A 19,625-nucleotide genomic window follows, 5' to 3' on the forward strand; every position below is an offset into this window, starting at 1 on the left:
AGCACCTTAAGCAAAAAAAAATTCTGGAAAAAACTAAAAATAATAAAAAAGAGTTCACCCTTTTTTCTTACCTATTAAATTTGTAAAAAAAGGACACTACTTGAAGTTTATTCCGGTATAAACTTTATCCAATTTTAAACTTATTTAAAAATTAATCAGCGTTTGACAGCGAAGAGGTTAGCTTTTTTTTATATCGAGCGCCATTTTTAGGGACTATTCTTTAGAACGCAAAAAATTAAGATTCAATAAAATTCTACGACACTAAATTCTCAGAAAACGTAAACAGATAAAGTATAAGGAGAGTTTACTGAATTTTCTTCAGCTTTATCTATTGGTGTTAGAAAATGCTTAAGAATTATATCTAGTCAGCAAATTTCCAAACTTGATTCTTCTCCGTTAAAAAAAACTTAAAATAAATGAACATACAAAGAAACTTACATGTCACGGTCTCCATCACCTTTGATTCTTCTTGAAGGGGGCACATAGAGTCCAACACCTAAAAATTAACAAAACTTATGCGAAGAATGTAAATAGATACATAAATGCGCGTCCATTTTTTAGGGAGATGTGAGGGGGTCAACCATTTTTCTAGGGCCAAGTGTACTATTATAGAATAGAACGAGGAGGTTTTCTAACTTACAATTCCCTGTCCAAGTCTCTTTATCAGATTCAGATCGGTTTTATTAATACTTTACACTTAAATTACAAATACTCACAAAGACATTTAACAAACAAATTCTGGGCCATAATCAATAATAATTAGCCCTCTAGGTCAATCTTGTTGATGAAACATTGTATCATACTGTTATGTATATCAGGAAGTCGGGGTCCTCCCTATGCCTACCAGCATGAACTCAAATTACCTCCATACTTAAAAAATACCAATAATAAAACTTAACTTAAATTTCAAATTCAACGGGATAGTACAAGATCTGATATAGCTTATAATTTTGTTACAAAAATAAAATGATTAATTTAATATTATAATTTTTTTATATCAATTTTCATTTATTTTTAATTATAAAAAATAATATTAAATTATTTACTATTATTAAGGCTTCTTGCTCAGATATTAAAAAAAAATCAATTTGAATGAAGCAAGACTAGGTTTTCGTCTTAATTTCTGTGGTAGACCGTTCCATATTCGTGAACATAAAATATTCAAAGAAAAATAAGACCAAACGCATGGCGAAAACGGAAAAACCAACAGGCTATCCAGTGATCTCCCCTGACGTATTTCTACTTCTAAAAAAACTCATGAAAATCATTTTGGTAATAGAGAATGAAAATATTTGTAAACAGAAACTGAACAATTAAACAGTTCCAAACTATCTAGAGAATATAAAGAATCGATTTCTTTAATTAGGTTTAATACTTTTTGTATTTATTTTATTAATAATATTCTTATGAACTGTAAATGTCTTTTTTTTTCTTTACATTTCTATTATCAAGAAAATCTCTGGACGGAATAAAAAAACGGGTGAGAGGAAATATTTCATGGAAAATGCTACAGCAAGGCAGCTTCAAGAGATATATATAGTAAATTTTAAAAACTAATAACTTCATGAGTTTCGAAATAAAAGAACAAAATAATAATTACAAAAATGAAGAAATATTTTCCATTGTTTCAGTAACATATCTTTGCATTAATTCATTTTTTTTTTAATTATTAGAGTCGAGCTTTCAATCCTGTCTTTTGTCCGAGCGTTTTCCCATTGTATATAGAAGACTTTAGTAATAAAAATGCATTTTTATTATTATTATTATCATTATCAATTTTTTATTATTTAAAAATTTTTTTTTTTTTATTATTTTTTATTATAATTTAATTATCAACAATTTTTTTCTTCCGAAGGCTATACAAACATTTTTCCCTACATTTTAGTGCAATATATAAAAAAATATTCAAATTATAGGCTTTGTCCTATTTTTATAGGATTTCCTGGGCCCAAATACAGGCCAAATATAGGATTCGGAAGTCCTCGGGATCAGATCTGTGGTAGATGGCGTGGGATGCCTGGTCACATAAATTCGTCATTTAACGAGTTTTTGCATTTTTTTTTTTTTTTTTTTTTTTTTTTTTTTTTTTTCAAATACAAACTATACAAATAGTAAAAAACAGTAAAAAATCAGATACACAAACTGTGCCAACGATTGACTGATACAGGTAAAATATTTGGAATCAATCTTGCTGCATCTTGTGCCTCAATTTCGATATGAGGTAAGTTTTTCTCTTTGCAAGAGACTGCTCCATTCTCGCAGATTCCACCATCTGCTCTCTTTCACTTGTTCTGGACTTCACAGCTCCTTCGAGCAAAGAAACAGCTAGATCAATGTCTATGGAACTCTTGGAGTCGGCAGCCTTCTTCCTTCTGTCGGTCGCTTCCTGAAGTAGAGTATCTGCTACTGTTCTCTTTTCTTTCTCTGATGCTCTAAGTTTTTTCCTTTTGCTTTCCAGGTCTTCTATTTCTTTCTTTTTTCGTGGACCTCCTGCAACTTCCGCTTGCTTTCCTCTTCGAAAGCTGCTTTCTCCTTCTCGGATAGCTCTTCTTTTTTCTTTTCATCTAGATATTGTTGATACCGAGACCGTACGTAATGTGCAAGATTCAACAGCTCTTTTGTAATAACAACCCGTTCTGGTTTTCCTTCATAAAGCCACAACGTGTCATATACCATGAGTCTCGCATCCAGAACGTGTTCAGACATCAAGGCCTGGTCTTCACCGAGAATCCTACCAGAACGCAAGAACCCACGCTCAACATCTACGCTGCCATGCGACAACGTCAGCACCGCTTTGATAAGCTTGGCAAGTTCCAGGTACTTGCTGTCCCCGCGCTCATTCACCAGTCCAAAATAATGGCTCCAAAAATTATCGATCCGAGTAATGTCCTCACGGGGTCCAGTTTCCGTTTGCAAAAGGAGCCACTCAGCCTGGGCAAAGTCTGAGCTTACTCCAATCGCAATCTCACGTGCCAAAACCGCTATGTCTGGAATGCTTCTTGAATCCTTCATGTTGATCGGACTCAAACAGCCTAAAGCCTCTAGAAAACCATCCTTTTCCCGAGGACATTTCTTTCAAATATGGCGAATAACCGCAATAAAATGTTTTCACACATTGACATAGAAAATGTCATGGTCTTTCAGTGTTGCTTTCTAACCGAAAGCTTGTTCCAAATTTTTTGAAATAATGAGCTGTTTTGCAAATTTTTCAGCAAGGTTTAATATTTCTTATGAGAAATTTTCAGTCTCTGTCACGAAATCTGAAGCAAAGACCCGTCCGAAAATCATCACAACTAGTCTTTTGATCTCTGAGTGCAGAACATGATTGAGAAGCTCTTCTTTCCGGAACAGTTAGGTGAAACTCATGAACAGTTCTGCTGAGGCTAGAACATTGCAATTTTCACTGCTCGTTAAGTAAGCCAAGATGTGTTTTTCTTTGCTTTTGAATCTGCTTGTAGACTGTGCTGTCTTTCGGTGTAGATCGATAATTAATTACAACTTTTGAGCTGTTTGAACTTAACTAATGCTTTGGGTTGGGATTAGTAAGCTGCTTCTGCCTGGGCTATGCTGTTGTGTTGACTTAGTAGCCTATGTTTTTTTTTTTTTTTTGTCATGTTGGGCCTGTCCGAAATGAGCAAAGATCAGTATGTAGGCTAGCAGTCTCTGCTTAATGAGACTGTGAGTTCTTGTGACTTATGTGTTTCCTGGCTGAACGCTATAAAAAGCTGATGCGAATACGGCCCAGTTTCGGATATATCCATATTTTTTCTTTTTATGGCCTTTTAATCGCGGGATGCAATTTTGCAGGTGATACTTGGTAATTAACTATGGGGCTTACCAAGTTCAATAGTTGATGGCTTACTAAGACGGATTGCAGCGGTAGAAAGATTGGCGAATGGTGTAAGACTGGGAACGACCAATACTCGTTCTTTTGCAAACTCATTCTTCAACCATAAGTTCACTCAAGGAATTCTGGCTACCAATGAATTTTTTCAACGTCACAGAATCCCCAAGCGATTCCGTAATAATCCACCATTCATCTTCTATCATGTAGACATCAAGTAGCTTGACACAGCTACCTACATCTTTTACCAAATTCAAATACTGGGTTTCTTTTTGTGGTTTTAATCTAGAACAGATCGACCGAAGTTTGGTCCCTTTCCGCTGGATCTTCTTCAACCTGCCTTGTTTTTTATCTTCCCTCCGTATTACAACACACACACTATTCGACTCATCTTCTACAAACTTTTCATCCGTCGCACTCCCGGGTGTCCTTATTCATTTTGTCGAATACACACTGTTTCTCAATATATATCTGCCTCCAACTACCCTGCTGTGTCATTTACAAACAGTCAATTGATTCAAAGAAGAATTTCTGGTCGTTAATTAAAAATTTGCTGTCAGACTTAATAAGATTAAAGGTAAACAGACCCTTTACTTTAGTAAAATCAAACATTGTGCATCAATCAGTATTCCCCTCTTTATTAGTGTTAAAAAAAAATTGTAGAACTGTAAAAAAATAAATTACCAATACGTCATTTATTATTTGAAAATAACGTCAAGAGCTTAATCTAAAAGGAATTAATTTATACATCATCATATAATGTAAAAAATTTTTAATATAAAAAATAAACCAAAACTAAAAAAATAGAATCCTGTTTCCGTATAAACTAATAGAAAAAATCAGTAAAAAAAACAAAAAAAAAAAAAAAAAAAAAAAAAAAAATTAACTAAGTCATTAATTATTCGACAATAACGTTAGGAGCTTTATCCTAAATTAATTTATCTAGTAATTATCTTAAAATGTAAAATTTTCGCCATGACGTCGCAGAATATGCTTTATCGTAAAAAGCTTAATTTATTTTCAATAATTATTTATGTTCGTTTTAAGATTTATCAGGGGCATTGTTTCGGGGGGGGGGAGGCAAGAGGGGGAACATCTGTTTGTACAGCTACAGAAACATACAGAATCGAGAACAAATACATCCCAGCAAAAGATAAGGTATTTCTATCAGGGGATTTTAATGCCCAGGTTGATATAAATAGGGGTAGATGGTATCCTAGCTTAGGTAGCTTGAAAGTTGAAGTCTTTTTAGCTCCTGCGTCTGTTTGGTTATTATATGTCGAAAAGTTTCTTTTCTGCTCCCATTTTACCATTAATTTTGTTTTGTTTTCTTATTTATAAGCATAAAATGCCTTGCTATGGTAGCACTACTGACATGTCTGAATCTCCATCAGCCTATGTTTCATGAGCTCTGTGATGCTTCTGTATTTCCGTACGTTCGAAGACCCAATTCTTCTGATAGAGTTGATTGCTGATTTATGTGTTCAATGTATAGATTTCAGTTCCGATTTGGAAGAACTTCTAAAATCTTTTTGAAAATTACTAAACTAGTTGTCTGCTGTTTTCTCTTTTTTTGTCATGTTTTGCAATATGTATTCGTTTTTACTAAATGAATTGTTGTTTTGTATTGTATTGTTGATTTTTCTTCTACTTCAGTGGGACACTAATCTGTCGGAAAGAAATGTCCTGGGCTTAGTTTATTTTATGTTTTCAGCATGGAAAACGTGGCCAAGTATATTTGAATATGAGCTTATTCCAATTGACTAAAAAAGAATAGAAAGTTGGATAACCAAAGTATTTTCATGATTTTGTTTTGTTCGTGCGCACATCCTGATTTTTATAAAATATTTTAATAAGTGTGGAAAGCCAACAGCTAGTGTTTTGAGAATTAAGCACTAGTGGATCTATTGCGTTGACGCTAAAATCTAAAAATGTAAAAGAAAGAATTCGCTGATTTCAGGTGCGAAGTCTCAGGACATATTTTCATTTCCTCTTCTCTGAAATTTCGTCCTATCTTTTCTGTACACTTGAGAAAAGGCTTTATTAGGCTTAAAAATCACCTTTTTAGACAGATTACGTTTAGACAGATCAATTTATTTTTTTCACTTTTAGGAAAGCATACGATGGAGAGTTCCTATGGATTTTACGGGTAGACCTGGTCGTATCGTTGAAGATGAGCAAGAAGCGCCTCACGTAGCTGCGGCAGAAGGTCTTAACTGGAAAAGACGTTTATTAGGCAGTAAATGTCTCTTGGGTATGTTTACTGTGGGCTACTGGAATCATATTGTACAAAAATGCTTCAAAGCTGCTCTCATATTCCCCATTTTAAAGAGAAGGGCGAGAAGTTAAAGCTTCTGAGCATTTTTAAAACTTATTTTTGACAACGTTGTTTTCTATAAGAACAACTTTCTAAATCTTACTCCGAAGCTAAACCCACTTTTTTCGAGATTAATAAGTATAATTAGTCGGAACAATAATCTATTATAACTTAGGCCTGGGATCTTTAACCTTCTACATTCTTCGAAATTATCTTTAAATTCGTAATATTCTGCATTTAAATCATCGCCTAGTGCAGTTGGGATGGATTGTTCTTCTCTCTGGATATCTTTTTGTAGACTGCACCAACGGGATGAAATTTCAAGCTGGTATTTCAAAACAAATAAATATTAGGAAAGCTATGTATCATAATCAAGACTCTGTGAGTCAAGGGCGATATTTTCGGTCTCTAATCTCTGGTAAAACTATCAATCCCCTCCCCCCGGAGCAGAGCTTTATTGCTTCTATGCCCCGATATTATTTTAAGCAAAGCAGTAGTAAGCAGTTGTATAAAGTATCTCCTGCCAACTACTTCCAACGGGTGAAATTGTTCCCCTGAGCATTTTTGCTACAAGGGACTGAGCATTTTTGCCGCAAGGTTCGTCTTCAAGTAGGGGTAAAAAATTAGTTTGCATATTAATCAATCAACTTCATTTCAAAAACTATTTCGAAATTGGAGCTCTTAATGGAAGATAAGCTATTGGGTGTGTTCTTTTTCTATATCTTGAAAACTGTTCTTAAACGAAACCCAATTGTGAAACTCCATGTCAAGTGACAACGGCCAAGCAGCTTTGCTATGTAAATTCTTGCAGCCAAGTATGAGGTGCTGAATGGATTCAAGCATTTTTAGCAATTTAAAGAAGATATGAGACCCACCTTCCATTCTATTTCGGGAGTGAAAATTGCTTAGCATTTTATCATGTGGCGTACCGTATAATCTGCTTTATTTGCGGCATCAGAATAGGGAATGCAGGCCGTAAGGCCCAAGCAAGCTTTGAGAGCCTTGCTCTCAGGCTGTCTCTTTGTGCGAAAAGGTTTTGGTCGCTGGTTGGTCGGGTTGTTTTTGTTGCTAAAAGATTGACTAGCTCTAATCCCCTTGATGGCTCGGCATATGTTGGAAGTGGAATGTCAACTAAGCAAAGTGAGGGTAAGACCTTGCTTAATTGAAAACTAAGTAAAGTTCTCTAGGGAAATACTATTTTGTTGTCTGGAATTGCGAAATGAATTTACTAGTGATTTCTAGTGAGTATCTTGAATGTTTGAAAACAACAATGCCAGTTTGTATAGAATTGGCCTGCTCAATGGTTCTAAAGCTTTATTTATGGCTACTACATTGGCAGTGAGAATTGAAGGGCCACCAGCAATTGATTTGACTAGCCTATGTTTAACGAAAATTGAGGAATTACAGCTGCTGCTGACCAATCGGGGAATATATCCAGTTCTTACAGTCAGAAATTCTTTATATTTCCGACTATGAATTAATTTAGTCATTATCTTAGAATGTAAAATTTTCGCCATGACGTCGCAGAATATGCTTTATCCTAAAAATCTTAATTTATTTTCAATAATTATTTCTGTTCGTTTTGAGATTTATCAGGGGTATTGTTTCGGGGGGGGGGAGGCAAGAGGGGGGGGGGCAGTTGCCCCTCCAAATACTTTATAGAAAATAACTATTATATAGCCCATGCTCCTCGACTATCCTGATAAGGAACCCTCTTGCACCCCCCCCCCCCCCCTCATTAAAAATACTGGAGCTTCTCCCCTGACTGTTATGACACTAGTTCCGCTCGTTTTAGGTTTAAACCTGGCTCTTTGCTTTGCTTTGAAGAATTTTTTGGAAAAACATCTTTTATTTAATTCTCTTCACCGTTTCTTTATGCTCACTTCAAAATAGTTTTTATGTAGTGGAGTAATAGCACGCAGAATGGATATGCGACTACATAGTTACTGCAAGAGGGATACCAATAACAGCACCAATTTTCAAACAGTTCATCTTTTTTCACAGTTTCAACGAGACTACCTGCCCTCTTTAAATAATTGCTTAGTATCATCATGAGTACTTGCGACACTAAGTTAAGCTAAAAATAAAACCCTAGCTAAGTTTATGCTCAGCCGAGCAAATCTCAATGGAGACAACAAAACATGTGAAAAGAGCTACAAGAGGTTTTTTTTTCTTTTTAATATTTGTATATGTAATTCATAATATCAACCTAATATGTCTATTCTCAAACAGTTCGTGTTTGTTTTATTGCTTGATGTGCTGCATTTATTTAATCGCATTGACCTTGAATTTTTGTTGGTTTTTTGTCGTTGCTATTTTTAGTAGGCTACCGCCTTGTATCATTTAATCATTTTTTATCATTTTCAGTGTTGACGTACTTATGTTATCAGCTATAGATTTCAATAAATATATTATTCAACATAAGCTTAAATGACGTGCTTACACGTACGAAATTGATGAAAACCACAATTTTTGAAATGCATTTAATATCTTTTCCAAAGATTTTTTATAAATTTCAAAAACCCATTTTTTAGCGCTGAAACACTGGCAATAACAGACACTGCTATAAAAAATAATTGCAGATTAATTTGCGACAAAAGAACACCTTGAGATCTCTCGTCTCTTCCCATAATCCTCGATTAATTATTTCCCGATAGGCATGGATCTTTTTTTTTTTTTACTTGAAACAGAAAAAAACAAAAATACCGACTTAAGCCGCCGGCCTCAAATTAAATTCTCGCGACTACTAATATTTTTTTGATCCAAAATTTGTTGGAAGTCAATGTTGCCAGACATGAGATCCAAGACGTTAAATGTCAATTTTCGGTATACTTGAACGTATTTTTTTCATTTTTTTTTAGCAATGAGACACTGGCAATTACGGACGCTTTTACACAAAATATTCAAGTTTGCCACTCCTACCTCTTTCATTCTCTTCAACGTCTCCCACTTCTTTCTGCTTCTGCTCAGAACTTGACGTGTCATCACCATGACCCCTGAAAACAAGAAGATAAGGAACGATGATAGAGCAGAAATTAGCAATAATCAAGTTCAAGTTCCGTTTATTTCAATAAAAGAGCAATAACAAAGACAATATCCCAAAGGGCTCAATGGCCCGTTATTTGGATAATCAGCATCGAAATATGAAAACAGCCCCGTCACTAGAGAATGTTTAGAAGAAAATGTAAGAGCACTTCCCTTAATAAAAAAACATCCAGGGCATTCTCTGGCTCAATATCCAAATTAACCCCCTTTCTTAAGATAGAATAATAAAACATTAAAGAGCAGTACATTTCCACTATATTTAAAATAATGAATTTAATTTTATAATCTTAACTAGTAACACATTTATAACTAATACCAAAATTTTATGAAGCAATAATCATGATCAGACATCCATGGTGAAAAATACCCGAATCACAAAATGATAATTGCCAACCCAGGACTGGTAGTCCAAAACGTGCTAAAACCTAATTGAAAACCATCGTAAGTTTACTATTTTCCCCTACGACAGTTTTCCAATTCAGACCCGGACCACCTATGACAAAATATCAGGAGATCCCTAAAGAGATCTTGCGGACCTACGAGAGTTCCCTAAATGGAGCTACCGTACCTACACAGACGAAAAGATAGAGTACAAGTATCATATCTCTTTTCCAAGAATTCTAAATGAAATTGGTTATCTAGCTTAAGGGCAAATTTGCAAACGTTTTTCTTTTTCTTGGTTAACATACGCTATATATATTATTGTTCAATCTTATGGATTTTGCAATGTTTTAATATTAATACCATATCGTCATTGATCAACTGGCTTCCTCTATCAACTTTTACTAGAATACCATGGACAGTGAAACCTGATAGTTTGAATTGAATAAGCTATAGAAACATATATGTTTAACTAAATGAAAATAGTCTAAATAAAAATATGTACGGTACATGTTTCTTTAGTTTAATTATAGTTCTATATTATTGAAGTTTTAACCAAGGTCTCTTGAAATTTATAGCCATAAAAGAACAATTCTTGCAGAATTACTTCTATAAATTAGTAGTAAAAAAAAAAAAAAAAAAAAAAAAAAAATAAATCAGTAAATTAAATAAGCTCCTTAAGCAAAAGAAAATTATGGAAACAACTAAAAATAATAAAAAAGAGTTCACCCTTTTTTCTTCCCTATTCAATTTGTAAAAAAAAGGACACGACTTGGTTTATTCCGGTATAAACTTGATCCAATTTTAAACTTCTTTAAAAATTAATTAGCGTTTGACAGCGAAGAGGTTAGCTTTTTTTTTTATATCGAGCGCCATTTTTAGGGAATATTCTTTAGAACGCAAAAAATTAAGATTAAATAAAATACTACGACACTAAAATCTCAGAAAACGTAAACAATTAAAGTATACGGAGAGTTTACTGAATTTTCTTCAGCTTTATCTATTGGTGTTTGAAAATGCTTAAGAATTATATCTAGTCAGCAAATTTCCAAACTTAATACTTCTCTGTTAAAAAAACTTGAAATAAATGAACATACACATAAACGTACATGTCACGGTCTCCATCACCTTTGATTCTCCTTGAAGGGGGCACATAGACTCCATCACCTAAAAATTAACAAAACTTATGTGAACAATGTAAATAGATACATAAATGCGCGTTCATTTTTTAGGGAGATTTGAGGGGGTGAACCATTTTTCTAGGGCCAAGTGTACTATTATAGAATAGAACGAGGAGGATTTCTAGCTTACAATTCCCTGTCCAAGTCTCTTTATCAGATTCAGATCGGTTTTATTAATACTTTACACTTAAATTACAAATACTCACAAATACATTTAACAAACAAATTCTGGGCCATAATCCATAATAATTGCCACTCTAGGTCAATCCTGTTGAGGAAACATTATATCACACTGTTATGTATATCACATAGTCGGGCTCCTCCCTATGCCTACCAGCATGAACTCAAATTACCTCCATACTTAACAAATACCAATAATAAAACTTAACTGAAATTTTAAATTCAACGGGATAGTACAAGATCTGATATAGCTTATAATTTTGTTACAAAAATAAAATTATTAATTTAACATTATAATTTTTTTTATCAATTTTCATTTATTTTTAATTATAAAAAATCATATTAAATTATTTACTATTATTAAGGCTTCTTACTCAGATATTAAAAAAAAATCAATTTGAATGAAGCAAGACTAGGTTTTCGTCTTAATTCCTGTGGTAGACCATTCCATATTCGTGAACATAAAATATCCAAAGAAAAATCAGACCAAACGCATGGCGTAAATGGAACAACCAACAGGCTATCCCGTGATCTTCCCTGACGTGTTTCAACTTCTGGAAAAACTCATGAAAAGCTTTTTGGTAATAGAGAATGAAAATGTTTCTAAACAGAAACTGAACAATTAAACACTTCCAAACTATCTAGAGAACATAAAGAATCCGTTTCTTTAATTAGGTTTAATGCTTTTTTTATTTATTTTATTAATAATATTCTTATGAACTGTAAATGTCTTTTTTTTTCTTTACATTTCTATTATCAAGAAAATCTCTGGACGGAATAAAAAAACAGGTGAGAGGAATGGTAAAATTACTTCACGGCTATACAATAAATTTTTCCCCCGCGGTAGCTTTTGCCCAAAGTTTCATGGTCTACCAAAATTACATAAGAAAGGCATTCCTTTAAGGCCCATAGTAGCTTGTACGAAAGCCCCACATCCAACATTGGGAAATGGTTATGTAAAGCCTTTAAACCTTTGCTTTACTCTCAAAGATCATATATATGTAATTCGGTAAATTTAGTTTAAAACCTCGCAAATGTAAATATCTCCGAAAATACAATTATAAATAGCTTTGACATTGTTTCAATGTATACAAACATTGATGTCACAGCATCTGAACAGTTATTAGAAGATAAAATCAAAGAAAATTATCACTTAATAGAAGCTTCAGCAGCAGGAATAGATTGTGATGTTTTAATGACCTTGGTTAAACTCTGTAACAAATACTCAATGTATTTCCAATTCCGTAATTCTTTTTACCAGCAAATTAATGGCTTAGCGATGGGCGCCCCCCTCTACTGGTTATTGGCAAATGTTTATGTGGAACATATTGAAAATTGGGCATTAGATTCGTATTTTTTGAAAAAAATCTTTTGGGGACGCTACATAGATGATGCAATTTTACCCTTTAATTACGGGGAATATGAACTTAAGGGTTTTTTATATCACCTTAATAAATATAATAGAAATTTCCAGTTTTACTTTAGAAATCGAAATCGCAAATGAAATCCTATTCCAGATGTTTTAATTACTCATAGGTTCGATAAACTCAATTTTACTATTTATAGAAAACCAACACAAAATAATAGATATTTGCATTTTAAATCAAACCACCCCCCCCAAGTTAAAAGAGCAGTCGTAATCCCTCGTTGATCGTGCCCTAAATATTTGTTCTGATTCCCACATCACAGCAGAATTAAACTTTATCAAGGACATACTTTTTGGAAATGGGTATCCTATGTTATTTATTAATAGTGTAATTAACTGTAGACTGAAAAGACATTCCCGTAAAATTAATGATAGTTTACGAAGTGAGGTGTCTGACAAGCCCTTAGACATAATTTACCTCCCCTATATCCCAAAAATCACTACAAATCTTAAAAAAGTTTGCACAAAAAATAATCTTTATGTAGTTTTCACAATTAATCTTAAATTCATAAATTTTCTAAATTCTGGTAAAGATAAAACCACAGTTACTCTCCAAGGAGGGGTCTATCAAATACCATATGATTGTAGCAAATATTATATAGGTAGAATACACCAGAATTTAGAAAAGCGCATACAACAGCATAAAGATGATATTGTCAAAGCTCTAAATTCTAATATTTCCACTGTTTCATTTGATTCTGCATTAGGCAGCCATATTTTTGAAAATGCTATCCACAATATACTTTTTGATGAATCTGCCCTTATTAGCAATTAAATAAAAAAAACAAGTTTTTTAAACTGAAAGTAAGGAGCGACATTAAAACTTAAAACAAACAGAAATTATTCTGTATATGAAAGGGGCTGTCCCCTCCTCAACGCCTCGCTCTTTACGCTAAAGTTTTTTTATTGTTTAAAAAAATAGAGTTGTGAGAAAGTCAAACTTTAGCGTAAAGAGCGAGGCGTTGAGGAGGGGACAGCCCCTTCATATACGGAATAATTTCTGTTCGTTTTAAGTTTTAACGTCGTTCCTTACTTTCAGTTAAAAAAACTTGTTTTTTTTATTTAATTTTTGAACGTTTTTGAATTAATGCAGGTTTTGATTTTGGCTCACCGTACATGAATAATTAAAACAAAATTTGCATATTATATTTGGTTAAATGGCTTTCTCGAAACTTGTTTAATTTTATTTACGAACGTTTTTATTAGTAATAAATATACGTAACTTAGAATTAACTTACGTAACGAACTTCTATATTCATAAATTTTTAACACGTATATTAGGGGGTTCGCCCCTAGTCAATACCCTGCTCTTTAAACTATAGTTCGAATTTTTTTTCCAGTTCTTTAAAAATGACCTCTTAATCACAATCAGTTGATCAGTTGAAAAACTTGTTTTTTTTATTTAATTCCTGATCTTTTTCTTTAATAATGCTGGGAAATCCGGCGCCCCCTTCATAGCAATGTCCCTTCCCCCATGAAAACTTCCTTCATGGAAAGATCCTTCCATATAGCCCCCGACCCTCTCCTTCCCCCACCTACCAGAAAAAATCTCCTCTGAAAAAGTCTGTATACTTCCCAATAACCAATACTATATGTTAACATTGAGTAAAGTTCATAACTTTCAGCCCTCCCCTGGGGACTTTGGGGGATCAAGTCATCCTAAAAGACATTTTTATCATATTTTCGACCATGCTGAACAAAATGGCTATCTCAAAATTTTGATCGGGTGACTTTGGGAAAAAAATGAGCGTGGGAGGGGGCCTAGTTGCCATCAATTTTTTTTGGTTAATTAAAAATAGCAATAGAACTTTTAATTTCCGTTCCAATGAGGCCTCCCACGATATTCTAGAACCACTGGGTCGATACAATCACCCCTGGGAAAAAAAAAAAAAAAAACAAACAAACACACAAACAAACAACCAAATAAACACGCATCCGTGATCTTTCTTCTGGCAAAAAATGCAAAAATCCACATTTTTGTAGATAGGAGCTTGAAACCTCTACAGTAGGGTTCTCTGATACGCTGAATATGATGGTGTGATTTTCATTAAGGTTCTATAACTTTTAGGGGGTCTTTTCCCCTTTTTTTGAAAATCAGCCAAATTTTCTCAGGCGCGTAACTTTTGATGGGTAGCTCTAAACTTGATGAAAGTTATATATTTGAAATCAGCATTGAAATCTGATTCTTTTGATATATCTATTGGTATCAAAAACTCGTTTTCTAGAGTTTCGGTTACCATTGAGCCGGGTCGCTCCTTACTTACAGTTCGTTACCACGAACTGTTTGATGACCTAGGCATAAAGCAGGTAGTCCGAGAATCAATTGAAATCAAACTTAAGATTAATAATAATATTTCCTTAAATAGGGACATGGGAGAATATACAATAAATGCTCTATACACAAATTTAATTAAAAATGATCTTACAAAATATTTTAAAAATCCAATAGACATTAACACAGAACCGGTCACAAAAAGACCTTTGATGTTAGCTGCCAAAAATGCTAGATTAGCAAGAGGCAAGTGTTTTTAAATTATTTTTCTTTCATATTATTGAAGCGCCTTGTTTTAACTTACTTTTTATCAGTCCTGGTTGAACTTCGCTGAAGTAAGGATACTAGGACTGCTTTGAAATTTTTTTTCATTTTTGGTTTTATTGGTCGCATGTTGTTGTGAGTCTTTTTTCTTTCATATATTTTTGTCTTGCTGAGGACGGCCCTTGGACATAGGGCCGAAATATTCATTCAAATTATTTCCACTGTCTTACAAAAAGATTTTCCCTTTTGTTCTTCGTACTTTTGTTGTATGCTACAGCAAGGCAGCTTCAAGACATATATATAGTAAATTTTAAAAACTAATAACTTCATGAGTTTTGGAATAAAAGAACAAAATAATAATTACAAAAATGAAGAAATATTTTCCATTATTTCAGTAACATATATTTGCAATAATTCATTTTTTTTTCAATTATTTGAGTCGAGCCTTCAATTCTGTCTTATGTCCAAGCGTCTTCCCATTCTATACATAAGACTAGCAATAAAAATGCATTTTTATTATTATTATTATCATTATAAATTTTTTATTATTTAAAAATTATTTTTTAATTTTTTATTATAATTTAATTATCAACAATTTTTTTCTCCCGAAGGCTATACAAACATTTTTCCCTACATTTTAGTGCAATATATAAAAAAATTTGAACGCTGATAATATATATATATATATATACATACATTTATCCAACTCGTGTTTGGGTACATAATCTGGTGGTATGATTTCACTTCCTGGTCCTGCGACAGGACGTTGCTCCTCCGACGGGTCCTAAAGATAAATGATTTGATAAAAGTAGCTGGCCATGCAAATTGAGAAATAAAATGTCACTAAGAATAAAAAGAAACGGGATGCCCCTACCTATCTGACCAGTAATTTAAAGGGGTTGCCTCCCCTAACAGCTTATCATTAGCTTTAGTGATTCATTCGTCGTGTCTAATGCAACATTTGAAAAGTTTTTGTGTGTGAATATTGTCTGGTGGGAAACCACAATTTCCTCCGTAATACCAGAATACCAGATACCAGATTTATTGGGAGAATGAAGATGATTATCATTTAATCCATAGAGGATTAAAACGATCTAAAAGGATATCATTATAATTTTTTTTTTTTAGAGATTAAAGTGACTGTTAAGCTGACCTCTAAAGGCTAAGCTAACAGTGGGAACAAGTTTTACTGGCGCGATAAGACTCTAAAAACGTCTATAGAATTATATACTAATTCCTGATAATAAAGAAAAAGAGCCGAAGTTAAACAGCTGGAATCACCCGTAAAAGTTTGATTCCATATGTTTTACTGCACTTAATTGTACTTGCTGCGGGACCAGATGCGGATGCCTCACCCGGCATCTAGAAGACTCTATAGGCTATAGTTGACTCCCATTTGCCGCAATCTTGTGCCAGCTTTTCAGCAAACCTGAGCCAGCAGCTCTGCCACTTTCCGCCAAAATTTCGAAATCTGCCAACGGGGTCAAGGTCATTTTTAGCAGTTGTCCACCAATTCTTCAATCTGGAAAAAGAGCAGCTAGAAGCACTTGCTAGATGATGCGGTCATCTGATCTTCTCATGACACGGCCGAGCCAGCGCAGTTTTCTTGGTTTGATCATCATGGTGGTTAGCTCAATGTTACTGCAACGGTTGTGCACATCAATATTTGAGATTCTATCTGAATATCGAATCCTCTGACTTTTAAGTAGACAGCGATGGTCAGAGACCTACATATCCTGAAGATGAAGCGCCTTCAATTGCCGGGTCCCGACTGCATAGAAGAGAACAGATCCAACAGCTGCTTTATACACATTTGTTTTGCTGCGCCTGGCAGGAACGTTTTAATTAACTAATATAGCTACGATTGAGAAAAGCGTCATTGATCCGTCCCTGGACTCAATAATTGTTACGTTACTGAGTTCAAATTTGGCAGTCTTGGGTTTAAAGCATTGTGATTTCAAGTCAGGTTTTATTCCATCAACCAAGGTGATAGATTCCTCTTTTCGGTTGAGGGCTTTGGCGCTAGAGGATTAAGTATTGCATTGTCGCTCAGTTTTTCCATCCGAGGAAAGGTTGACAATGAGGTCTTATTTATCAGAATCTCATGGGGATTGGCGTTGAATGTGCTCATACTTGCGTAGTTGGGTTTTTTTTATTGTGCAGGTCCAATGGGGTTGCAAGAATGATTGAAGAAGATCTGCAGTAGTAACTATTTCAGTTAGTCTGACGTTGATGATTCTTCGGACGAAAAGGGGTTGAATACTTTTAGATCATTTATTTCAGGCGCTTCTGATATCCAAGACTCATAGTCATATGGGTGGAACGGATCTGACGAGTGTCTTGTAGATTTCAATCTTTGTTGAAAGCTAAATTTGATGCTTCAGCTCAATTAAATTGCCTGGATTAATTCAAAGGTAGAACTGAGCTAGGCAAATATTTTGGAGGCAGATGAGATCCTATTCCGAACTTCGTTCGAGCTGTTTCCAGTAGCGTCATTCAGACATAGATGGTACTTAAGTTTTCTCAGAACTTCGATTTCTTTTTTTTGTGATATAAACAGGCTAAACCGAATTTGAGGATTACAAGCTTAGGAATACTGATTTTTAGTCACAACGGTTAAGTGATCTATGCCACTTTGGTAAGCTGACCATTTCTTGGGCTTTTGTCTCACTTTGAGGCGGAAGTACAATATGGTCTGTAAAAAAAATACATTGAGGTTGAGTTCGAGGCCGGCATACGTGTTATTAAAACTCAGAATGGCTCAGGACATTTTGTAGAATCAAAAGGTATGAATCAGAGGGTGTAACCCTTTCTTACACCATGCTCATTGATAAACTTTGCAGATAGCTAGCTGTTAGCCTGGAGTTAGGCAGGCGTAGCATCATAATATGCTTTCAGCCTTATTAGCTTGCTACGAACATTATCTTCATTCGAAACCAACCAATCGCCGCACTTTAGGACTGAGTCAAATGTCATTACGAGGTCTATAATCACGCCAATTATGAGCTGCTGATGTTTTACTCGATGGAATAAAATTTCCCTAAGCGTAAATAACTGGTCAACGCATATCATTCCAGGCCAGAAACCAGCTTGGTTTGGCCTGGTTATTTTATTACGGTGAGGGCTAAACTGGCATAGAAGGATTATTGTAAAACAATTTGACGTGATGCAGATTAGTTAAAAATATTCGAAGTAATGCAGATTAGTGAAATTCCATTTAATTTCTTTATTTGGTGGTCTCTCTCTTTCTCCTGAAAATGAACCAAGATCATTGTGTTTCATTACTTCTTAGCGAATTGTACTTCTTTCCTGACTCAAACAAGTTCTATAGCTTCTCTACGAGGAAAGGATGTTCTTCGAGATGAATTTAAAAAACGTTTTCCCAAAAAAAGGTTTTTCGAAGAGAAGTAAAAAGCTACATTAAAACACAAAACGAGCAGAAGTAGGTTCATGGAATAATTATAACTTAAAATAAAAAAGAACGACCATAAATAAATAAGTAAAACCCAAAACGAACTGGAATTAAAATGAATAATCACATCAAACATGCAGATAAGAGATGCAGCTAATAGATGAAACCTATAAAGATCAAAAACTAAAATCAGTAATCAAATCGAACTTTAGACAAACAACATCAAAGTTACCGCTCCCTAAACCTTCTAAAGGTTAAAGTGTGGTCCACGCTTTACTGAAAACGGTTCGTTTAGGAGCAGTGTGTTTTTATTTGCCATAAAAGCAACAACAACACAACAAAAATAAAAATTCTATCGAAAGATAGCTTTGAAATATCAAATTACACTCCCTTTTAAAAGTTCCTACAATCAGAAAGAAGTAGCTTTGGTTTTAAACATAATTTTGAGAAAAAACGCTCCCTCCAAAAAATCATAAACACCAAAAAGCATTTATGCGTCATGACAAAAGTCAACTTTCTTCCTGATAACCTTTTTGAGACAAATTTTACTCTTTTTTTCTTGTAGGCGTGAAATGTCAATCGTTTATAGGGGGACATAATTCAAAGTTTTAAGTTGCATCCTTAGAGAGGATGTGCTCATCTGAAAGTTGTGTAAAACCTCGCCTTGGATTTTTTTGTTCAATTCCTTTTTATTCAATTCTCGGCTTTTAGAGTTTGCCTTGGTTGAATTCCAGTGTAACTTCTAATCTGACAAAATTCCAAAATTTCTTCTTTTTTTTACAAGAACAATTTGTTTTTCTTACATGCTCCAACTGCGTAATATTTTTAGGAGAGGTTTTGTCATTTGAAATTTGGGTTGTCCTCTGGTACTCCTGAAGGGGGATGCACACCCTTTTTTCCTTCTCCTATTTGGAGATATCCCCCTGGGTTTAACGAAATTGTAAGAATCAGTTCTGTTATGAAAAATAAATATAATCTACAAGAGTAAAAACCATCGTAGATGGTATGGCCTGTAAAGAAATTACATAAAAAAAGTTTTTTCAACTGAAAGTACGGAGCAACATTAAAACATAAAACGATCAGAAATTACTACGTATATGAGGGGGTCCGCCCCCTAGCCAATACCTCGCTCTTTACGCTAAAGTTCGAATTTTGTTCCAGTTCTTTAAGATTGACTGAATCACAAAGGCCATTTAATTAGAATTATAAAAAAATCTTTTTCCACAAAATAAGTTTTTCAAAGAAAAGTAAAGAACTCCATTAAACCGAAAATGAGCAAAAATCAAATCAAATACAAGAATCT

The 19,625-nt window shown here is 34.0% G+C and overlaps 1 protein-coding gene across 1 annotated transcript in view; it reads right to left on the minus strand.

The window, feature by feature from the left end:
* Positions 1-408: 408 nt before the first annotated feature.
* The window catches only part of LOC148956554 (uncharacterized), a 43,651-nt gene continuing 24,434 nt past the window's right edge, over positions 409-19,625 (minus strand). Inside the window, exons 2-3 of the mRNA XM_089095820.1 lie at positions 15,607-15,694; positions 409-496 (exon numbers count right to left, since the gene is read on the minus strand). Of these exons, the coding sequence (XP_088951946.1) occupies positions 435-496; positions 15,607-15,694 (150 nt within the window). The 3' untranslated portion in view covers positions 409-434. The remainder of the gene's footprint in view (positions 497-15,606; positions 15,695-19,625) is intronic.

Source organism: Artemia sp. Qi Xiang Cuo, chromosome 1, assembly GCF_049724085.1.
Source record: "Artemia sp. Qi Xiang Cuo chromosome 1, ASM4972408v1, whole genome shotgun sequence".
Taxonomy (NCBI): Eukaryota; Metazoa; Arthropoda; class Branchiopoda; order Anostraca; family Artemiidae; genus Artemia; species Artemia sp. Qi Xiang Cuo.